This window comes from Saccopteryx leptura, chromosome 3, assembly GCF_036850995.1.
Source record: "Saccopteryx leptura isolate mSacLep1 chromosome 3, mSacLep1_pri_phased_curated, whole genome shotgun sequence".
Lineage (NCBI taxonomy): Eukaryota > Metazoa > Chordata > Mammalia > Chiroptera > Emballonuridae > Saccopteryx > Saccopteryx leptura.
The window spans coordinates 244,271,590-244,281,895 of record NC_089505.1 but is presented as its reverse complement, the minus strand read 5'-3'; the positions used below and the strand labels follow the sequence as shown (position 1 = coordinate 244,281,895).

General features: G+C 48.8%; 1 protein-coding gene across 1 annotated transcript; it reads left to right on the top strand.

The window, feature by feature from the left end:
• The first annotated feature begins 4,538 nt into the window (after window positions 1-4,538).
• Window positions 4,539-10,125, top strand: NOTO (notochord homeobox). The gene is made up of 3 exons (XM_066372711.1): window positions 4,539-4,926; window positions 7,297-7,511; window positions 9,928-10,125. Exons 1-3 carry the CDS (start codon window positions 4,539-4,541, stop codon window positions 10,123-10,125), a joined length of 801 nt encoding a protein of 266 aa, XP_066228808.1.
• Window positions 10,126-10,306: the final 181 nt, after the last annotated feature.

Below are 10,306 nucleotides of genomic sequence, written 5' to 3'. Positions count from 1 at the left end.
GCGACAAACAGACACTTAAGCCGCATATAATAAAGATTTGAGATATTAATGTCTATCCTCAGCCTGACCTGTGGTGGTGCAGTGGATAAAGCATTGACCTGGAACATTGAGGCTGGTTCAAAACCCTGGGCTTGCCTGGTCAAGGCACATATGGAAGGTAATGCTTCCTGCTTCTCTCTCTCTCTCCTCTCTAAAATGAATTAAAAATCTAAAATAAGTAAATAAATAACAAAGTAAGGAATACAGTGCAGAGTGTGGTAACATTTAGGTTTTTAAAAATATGTGTGTGTGTGTGTGTGTGTGTGTGTGTGTGTGTGTGTGTAGGCTTGCTCACATGTAAGCATAGGAATAAGAAAAAAAAATGTCGGTCTGCACAATTTGGCTCTGTTGCCCTGTGTCAGCCATATGTGGCTGGCATATTTAATAAATTTCCTCCTTTAATAAAACTTTTCAGCCTGACCAGGCGGTGGCGCAGTGGATAAAGCGTTGGACTGGTATGCCGAGGATCCAGGTTCGAGACCCCAAGGTCGCCAGCTTGAGTGCGGACTCATCTGGATTGAGCAAAGCTCACCAGCTTGGACCCAAGGTTGCTGGCTCAAGCAAGGGGTTACTCAGTCTGCTGAAGGCCCGCGGTCAAGGCACATATGAGAAAGTAATCAATGAACAACTAAGGTGTCGCAATGCGCAACAAAAAACTAATGGTTGATGCTTCTCATCTCTCTGTTCCTGTCTATCCCTCTCTCTGACTCTCTGTCTCTGTAAAAAAACTTTTCAAAAACTTATTTGGATCACGTGCCTCTATGAATACCCGCGGATTGATGGATTTAGTTACTTTACAACATTTGGCGCCCAACGTGAGGCCTACGGTGTTTCACGTCACCGAGTAGAGGCACCCTGAATTGGACGGACTCTACGGGGAGCTGCCCAGGGCCCGCTTGAGAGCCGAGGAGAGGTGCGCCACCTGAGACTTCCAGGGCTCCTGGTCCTCCTGTGGGGTTCAGACAGTTCCCTGGTAGACACCCTCGGTTCCCACATTTGACAATTTGGACTATTTGGCAGAGAAATAAAAGAAGTAAGGAAAAAAATGTCTATCCTTGGGAACTTACAGTCTGAGGAAAAATCAGTGAAATAACAGAAAATAGATAATTATGTACTGAAATATCATTAATTATGTACTAAAAGTCCAAAAACTAGAGATTCACTGACCATACATTTTACCTAAAAATCAGCACCAAAAGACATAAGAAAATGTTCATAAGCCTTCCACTATATCAGTTTTGTCTTGCTGCTGACTGATTAACCTATCGAGAGTCTCAGACCAGATACAAGTACTTTATAAATCTGGCCCCATCCTATTTCTCACTGCACCCTATTAAGAAACAGTCCAGCTCATCTACCATTGTAAATGACTCTTTCCTCCCCATAATAGTTACCACTTAGCTAAAGACACAATCTCATTTAATTCTTGCAACAATCCCATCAGGTAAGTATTATTTTCTTACCTAAGAGATCACTCCCTTTTACAAGAAATTGAGGCTTACAGTGAATAAGCCACTTCTCCAGAGTCACTGAATTGTTCAGTAATAGAGCTGGGATGTGCAGGCAGGTTTGTCCAACTCCCAAATCCACATTTTCTGTCACTGTGCTCCAATGTTTCCCAACAGCATGAACTGCTGTCTTTGTGGGTCTTGTCCCCCTTTTCACAAAGCATGCATTGGCGCCCTGGCACTGCTATCTGGGTGGGTCTTGGGGTCACACAGCCCCTCCCTCCCAGTGGAAAAGCTCCTCAAAAAGAAACATGTTGAGCTTGACCAGGTGGTGGCGCAGTGGATAGAGCGTCAGACTGGGATGCAGAAGACCCAGGTTCGAGACCTCAAGGTCGCCAGCTTGAACACGGGCTCATCTGGTTTGAGCAAAGCTCACCAGCTTGGACCCAAGGTTGCTGGCTTGGGCAAGGGGTTACTCGGTCTGATGTAGCCCCACGGTCAAGGCACATATGAAAAAGCAATCAACGAACAACTAAAGTGCCACAACGAAAAACTGATGATTGATGCTTCTCATCTCTCTGTGTTCCTGTCTGTCTGTCCCTATCTATCCCTCTCTCTGACTCTTGCTCTGTCTCTGTAAAAAAATAAAAATTAAAAAATAAAGTACTGCCTGACCAGGCGGTGGCGCAGTGGATAGAGCGTCGGACTGGGATGCAGAGGACCCAGGTTCGAGACCCCGAGGTTGCCAGCTTGAGCGCAGGCTCATCTGGTTTGAGCAAAAAGAGGTCACCAGCTTGGACCCAAGGTCGCTGGCTCGAGCAAGGGGTTGCTCAGTCGGCTGAAGGCCCTATGGTCAAGGCACATATGAGAGGGCAATCAATGAACAACTAACATGTCGCAACGAAAAAAAACTGATGATTGATACTTCTCATCTCTCTTTGTTCCTGTCTGTCTGTCCCTATCTCTGACTCTCTGTCCCTGTAAAAAAATAAATAAATAAAATAAAAAATAAAGTACTCTTTAAAAAATAAGAAAAATTAAAAAAAAAAAGCTCATCAGCTTGGACCCAAGGTCGCTGGCTCGAGCAAGGGGTTACTCGGTCTGTTGAAAGCCCGTGGTCAAGGCACATATGAGAAAGCAATCAATGAACAACTAAGGTGTCGCAATGCGCAAGTAAAAACTAATGATTGATGCTTCTCATCTCTCAGTTTCTGTCTGTTCCTGTCTGACTCTCTCTCTGTCTCTGTAAAAAAAAAGAAACATGTTGAGAAATGGGTTGGGGTGGGGGAAGGTCTAGAATCTTGACCCCAAATCTCCCAACACACACTGGTTCTGACCTTAGGTGAGAACCCTTCCTGAGAGTTTGCATCCCACCCACGCCCCTTCCCCAGGCTGTACCCTTATCTCTAGCAGCTCCTGACTGACCACAGTAAGCCTAGACCTAGGTAGGACCAGTTGGGTCACTTGCCCATCGTTTTACCCACAGCCTTATGCTCCAGGTTGCGGGGGAGGGGGGGGGCGCTGCTCAGAAGGCGGAGCCAGTATTTGTTGAAATGGGAAAGGGGGAGGGGCAGGCAGCTGCCCACCCAGCCAGGTCCCTCTGGCTGACACTTGCCAAGGCAGCAGGGGAATGTTTGTATCCGAGTTGATGCCTATCACCAATGACAAGGAACTGCCCTGCACCTGATTGACTAGTTTCAATACTAGGAATTGATTTGGGGGGGGCAGAATGCCATGGGTAGCCTGGCAATCAGGCCTTCCCCCCAGCCCCACAATGATAGCATAGTGCTCACCATGCACAGATCAATTTTGAACGCTTACATGTGTTACTTAATCTGCACAGCAACTCCATGAAGTAGCTACTGTACTACTATCACCATTTTCCAGGTGAGGAAATAAAAACAATAACGTGTAATATGACCAAGAGCAACAGCTAGCAAGAACTGGTTATCCATCTTTAAACAGGGGTAGAATGCCTGCCCATCATCTAATGCAGGGGTCCCCAAACTACGGCCCGTGGGCCGCATGCGGCCCCCTGAGGCCATTTATCAGGCCCCGCCACACTTCCGGAAGGGGCACCTCTTTCATTGGTGGTGAGAGGAGCATAGTTCCCATTGAAATACTGGGCAGTTTGTTGATTTAAATTTACTTGTTCTTTATTTTAAATATTGTATTTGTTCCCGTTTTGGTTTTTTACTTTAAAATAAGATATGTGCAGTGTGCATAGGGATTTGTTCATAGTTGTTTTTTTATAGTCCGGCCCTCCAACGGTCTGAGGGACAGTGAAATGGCCCCCTGTGTAAAAAGTTTGGGGACCCCTGATCTAATGCAAGGAATTTTGTAGGCCATCAACTCCCATGCATTGACAACAAGTTAGTGTGTGCAAATCTGGAACCGTTACAGTCCTTCCACCTCTTCGGATATAAGAAAGACTTTTCCAGTGGAGCCCAGTTAATGTGGGTACAGAAAGTTCCTGGAAAGGTCCTAAAGAAGTGGTAAACAAAAGTGTTGGCCGACATGGAAAGTGGCTGGGTAGACCAAGTGAGAAATTTACTTTTCACTGTGATTATAAACAAGATATTTAAATTTAACTTAAGCAAATGTAAAGGTCTGCGTAGTCACAGGTGAATCTGGCTCGGGCTTCTGCTCCAAAGACGGCGCGTGTAAGCATAGGCCTGACGGAGCCTCGGTGGCGGGCTGGCCTCGCCCACCATTACCAGCGAGCTACAAGAGTCCCTCCCGACGACACCAGACGGGGCATTCGTAAATGAGGAAGAACGGAGGGAGTCTGCTCACTGGCGCTCTGCGCCCCTCCTCTCGCCCGGCACTCGAGCGTCCTGAGCGCACAAGCTTTGGAGGGTGGAGGCCCCGCCCGGGCCGCAAGAAGAAAAAGTCGCCCGCTCCGCCCTGTCCCGCCCCGCCCCGCCAAATTTAAGAGCCTCCGCCGTCGGCTGGGACTGGCCCTGGCCAGCAGTAGGTCTCCCTATTGTAGGGTGTTCTCACTCGGCCCTCGCGCTGCCCTCCGCGCGCGGTCCCGGCCAGGACTGCGCCATGCCCAGCCCCGAGAGCGACCAGGTGCGGTCCCCGCGCTCAGGCTGCTCTCCAGCGCCCGAGCCCCCCGCGCTTCAGCGCAGCTTTGCGGACCCGAGCAGGTCCCGCGCTCCCAGGCACCTCGAGTCCTCGTTCTCCGTCGAGGCCATCCTGGCAAGGCCCGAGCCCCGAGCGCCTGCCGCCTCCCTGCTGCCCGTCTCTGACTGCGCCGCCTCGGGCATCTGGACCGCTCCCTCCTGGTCTCCGGCCTCGGTTCTACCTTGGGCGTGCCCGGCTACATTGCTGCCCGCCTACCTGAGCGTGGGGCTCTACCAGCCGTTCCCCCAGTCCCCTACGCTGGGGCTGCGCGTGGCTCACCTCTGCGGCCGCCAGGGCCTCGGCGTCACAGGTATGAAGTGCTCCGGTGCCCACGCCCAGGGAAGCGGCGGGGTAGCTGAAGAGTGGAGGCCACGACAGTATGCAGAGAATAGAAGTCCCTGAATTTGAGAACCGCACACGGCTGGAGTGGGAAGGGGCCCTATGACACTTGACCTTGCAGTTGAAGCTAAGGCCCGAGGGAACTCGCTGAGAACAGCCGCTGGCGCCAGACTTCCCCGCAGGCTGCTGAGGGGGGGAGAAGGTGTGTGTGAGGGCGGGTGCAGAGCCAGAGACAGGCCAGTGGGCCAGCGCAGGGCTCTGAAGGCTACCTAGGCCAAGGTTGGAACTGCAGGGGACTCCGCCCAGGACTTCGTCCTTGATGAGGGATTTATAGTCCTTTGCTCCCTCCCACATCCCCTTTGGAGAGCGCTTGGAGGCACAGACTATTTTCCAAAGTAGCTCTCATAGTGAACTCATAGCCCTGTCTTAGCCAGGTGAAGCAGATGCTACAGGCGGTGCTGTTCAGCGGGGAGCTGCTAGGAGCTGGCCAATCCCCAGAACCCAAGGCAGCCTTGCTGTTCACGTCTGTCTGAGCTTATCTCCACACTGAACCACTCTGAGCCTGCTTGCTTCTAGTGCTCTGGAGTGCAGACACTTATATCCCTATGAGAATTTCACTGCTGTGGCAACTCTCCTCTAGCATTAACGTTCACCAGTAAGAGAAAAACCCTTTGTGGCTCTCTAGTTCATGCTTCCCCATGTCTCCATGAAGAAAACCAGCAAAGTCAGTGCAAGCCTTATCAACCCACATAAGATTGTTGTAACACAGTCCTACCTATTTCTACTCCCTGCGCTTCTCCCACCTTCTCTTTCCTCAACCCCTTTCAGTTGGAGAGAAACCCTAGGTTCCCAACCCCATCCAAATCCATGCCACTGCAGCTGGGAGCGATGTCCATCACCCCAAGTCACATTTTTCCAACCTCCCCACATGCCTGAGGTCTGAATTGCAGTTACTACTTAATATTAAAGTGGTCTCATTTTCAAGTTACTGGTAGTTTTTGCATAGGTATTATAGTCACACAGTTCAAATGTCAAAATATTTACTTAGATGGAGAAATTTCTTCTAACACTAGATGGCTGACCTCCAGTCACCTAGTTTCCCCCACCCACAAGCAACCAATGACACCAGTTTCTTTATTTTTCCAGCAGTATTTTATGCATATTTAATACCTGACTATAAACACACATACTTTCCTCCCACACCAGACACTCTCCTCTGCACCTTACTTTTTTCAGTTGACCATATAGCTTGGAGATTTGTCCATAACAATCCATACAGACCTTCTTTACACCTCAAAGTGGTCCACTGTAAGGATGTACTACAATTTATTTAATCAGGCCTCTTGCTATTATGCTGATGCTTATGGTAAGCCTGGTGGGCCCAGTGGTTGGTGTCCTGGGCAGCCACGGTCCTGGCCTCACTCCGCCTTCACTGGAGCAGCCTGGGAGCCTCCCCAAAGCTAATGGGAACTGAGTGGCTTCGCACTAACTTCGGTTCCTCTATCCGAAACACTCCCCTTCCAGATCACGCAATGGCTCACTTTTTCATTCTTTTTTAGTTATAACTCAGGTACTGTGCCTTGGTAGACGAATCTTCAACCTCGGCGAGCTAAATAGCACCTTTGTGTGTATTAGAAAAAGTCACTTCTTCCTTCAGGCAGACACAGCACTTTGTCAGGGGGCAACAATTGGCCTGTGGAGAGTAGGCAGAATTTCAGACTCCACTTACGCTCTCAGCTGAGTACTCATGCACAGGGCACAAGCTGTACATAGTGGCTCCGTTCAAATGAGACCTCAGTGAGGTGGTTCACCTTTCTAAGGTTGCAAACTATCCCCCACAGCATACACACACACATTCAACTTTTCCTTCCCTGCTTAAGTCTTTGTGTTACCACTAATCATTGTCTGACATACTCAATATTTTCTACTTTTATACAGGGATTTTCTATTTTGTCCTGGAACCATGCCTGACACATAGTAGACATTCAGAAAGTATTGGTTTAATGAATGAAGAAGGGGAACCCTTGAGGGTCCCTTCTCTGCCCATCCTGTAGGGTTTGCTGAGGTAGCCAAGGAGAGACGGAGGTTTGGCAATGCCTCTTAGGGCCAGAGGTTAACCACTCAGCTGGAGAATAGTAGAGGCAGAAGAAGTCACAACATTGTCCCTCTATCTCACTTGTTCTCTATTATTTCTGGACAGTTTCTTCCCATTATGTCTCTTACTGTGTTACCTGGCCAAAGGCAAGATGGAGCACTGGGGCTGTGAGCTTGCTTTCACCCCTCCAAGATGGATAGGTTGGTGGGTGCTGGCTAACCTCCTCTCCTGCTGGTTACTCTTTAGGTTTGGAGCTGGCTCACTGCCCAGGCCTCTGGAGTCCCCCAGACTGTGCCCCAGCAGAAGACTTTCAGGACACTGAGAGACCACAAAAGAGGATTCGAACTATGTTTAAGTTGGAGCAGCTGGAAGAGTTGGAGAAAGTGTTTGCAAAACAGCACAACCTAGTAGGAAAGAGCAGATCCCAGCTGGCAGCCCAGCTCAACCTTACAGAGAACCAGGTAGGAGCAGGGACTCCTGTGTGGCCCAGGCTGCAGCTAGGACAGCCACTGTTCTCCGAAAGGCCCTGTGCGGTGGCTGGAAGACATGGGCTTCCTTCCTCTGTGCCAGGCAGTTGGCGGAGACAGCCCTAACTATTGGCATACTCTCTGTGTGATGAGAAAAATGGCCCCATTTGAAATTACATTATGGAAACAACACATGATATTAATCTAGATATTAATCTAGAACTTTATATTTCCATGCTAAATAAGGGGCTGACAGGGAAGTTAAGTAGCTAGTCAAAGAGTTAAATATTAAAAATAATAAACATGCCCTTGACCCTTCCCCCACACTCCCTTCCAGCTACTGCACCATTTCTCTGCTCTTTCCATGGACAAATTTCTCAAAAACTAGTTATGTTCATTGTCTCCATGTCCTCACTTCCCATCTACTCCTTAATTCATTCCAATACGAATTCTTGCCCTATCATTCCTTTGAAACTTCTTATCCAGGTCTCTAATGACCTCTGTGTTGTCAAAGTCAAATTACGCTTTCCTTTCTTATCTTACTCCACCACTCGGTACAGTTGACTTCTTATTGAAACACACTCTTCTCTTGGCCTCCAGACACCACATTCTCTTGGTTTCCCTCTCAGCTGTCCGCCCACTTCTTCTCTGTTGTTGTTATAGGCTATACTCCCCTTTGTGACTTCAAAATTTTCTCCCCAGCTGACCTCATTTACTCCCCTGGTTTTAAACACCATCGATAAGCCGATGACTCCTAAACTTGTACATCTCACTACCTTCTGGAGGTTTCCACTTGGATGTCTTATGGGTAGGCATGTCAAACTTGCCTCTAAACCTCAATTCTTTTTTTTTAATTTAGATTTTATTTACTCATTTTAGAAAGGAGAGGAGAGAGAGAAAGAGGGGAGGAGCCAGAAGCATCAGCTCCCATATGTGCCTTGACCAGGCAAACCCAGGGTTTTGAACCAGTGACCTCCAGATTGATGCTTTATCCATTGCACCACCACAGGTCAGGCCTCTAAATTTCAATTCTTGACTTTTTTTTCCTCCCCAAATCTGTTCCTTTCCCCACAGATGATCCCACCATCCATCCAGCTGCTCAGAACACCTAGATTTCCCCTTTGCTCCCATTTCCAATCCATCAGCAAGACTTGTCACCTCTACTTCCAAACACAGCTGGAATCGCTTCATATCTCTCCCCTGCCCCAGTCCATTTTAGCCCCAGCTCTCCCTAGAACAGCAAGAACCTCCCAGCTGTCTCTTTGCCTCTCCTTTCATCTTCACAAAGCAGCCAGATGATGTGCCATACACTTAAGATATAAATAGGACTATGTCACATGCCACTTAAAAGCCTTTTTAAGTTGCCTGACTGGTAGTGGTGCAGTGGATAGTGCATCAACCTGGGACTCTGAGGCCCCAGGTTTGAAACCCCGAGATCACTTGCTTGAGCATGGGCTCATCCAGCTTGAGCACAGGTTCACCAGCTTGAGCACAGGGTCACTGGCTTGAGCATGGGATCACAGACATGATCCCACAGTCACTGATTTGAAGCCCAAGGTCACTGGCTTGAGCCCGAAGGTCACTGGCTTGAGCCCAGGGGTCACTGGCTTGAGCAAGGGGTCACTGGCTCAGCCTGAGCCCCCCAGTTAAGGCACGTATGAGAAGCAATCAGTGAATGACTAAGGTGCTGCAACTATGAATTGATGTTCCTCATCTCTCTCCCTTCCTGCCTGTCTCTCTCTCTCTTTCTCTCACTAAAGAAAATAAAAATTTTAAAAAGGCCTTGAAGTTGACACTGCTTTCCCCTGACTTTCCTGGTCCTGGGTAATCTGGCCCTCACTGATCTCTCTCAGTTTCTCTTCCTTCACTTCCCCTCTAATTCTCAGTTGTGCCAGTGATGCTGTCCTCCTCTCTGGTTCTCAGATACTCCAAGCTTGGTTCTACCTCAGAGCCTTCCTATGGGTCATACCCTGCCCTGGCCTGCTTTTCTCTGTCCCCACCAGGCTGGCCTCCCATCCTCTGATATAAGTGCTAGCTCCTCAGGGAGGCTGAAACGCATGTGTGTACCTCCAATTGTTTACATATTTGTTTGTTTTCATGCTTGTTATTAGTCTCTCTTCACTAGACTGTAAGCTTCATGAGGGCAGGGACCATGCCTCTGTTTTTCTCCACTGTATTATCATCACCTAGCGTAGTGCCCTAGTACATGCTAGGAGCTCAATAAAAACTTATTGGATGAATGGATGACAGAATGGCAACTGGAATTACAGGGAAGGATGTTTTGGAGGCAATGCTTCCCTTAGAAGAAAGAGCAAATTTTGGTCAGAGTAGAGTGGGTACTGTGGAAATGGGAGAAGCAGTGGGAACTGCTGGTCACATTCTGATCTCTGCCCACTGCCTCCAATTACAGGTGAGGATCTGGTTCCAAAATCGCAGGGTCAAGTATCAGAAGCAACAAAAGCTGAAACCATCAGCCGCATCTGCTGTGGCTGCTTCCCAAGATGAGCCCTCCAGCAGCTCTGACACCATCACCCAGAGAGAAGATGCTGAGTCAGGGGTAGACAGCCAAGGACTGGGATGGAGATTCAACCCAGGCTGTCTGGGCTAGCTCTTCCAGAGGACACTATTGGACCTCCCTGCCCCACATCTTAACAAAGAGCCTCATTGGTGTCAAGGGGCACCAGAGGAATCTGAACTGTTGAGAACTTTTCAACATTGACTCCTGGGAATTGCAATAACGCAATGGAAAGGAGCACAGACTTTGGCCCTCAGCTATGTTCTTGGCCACA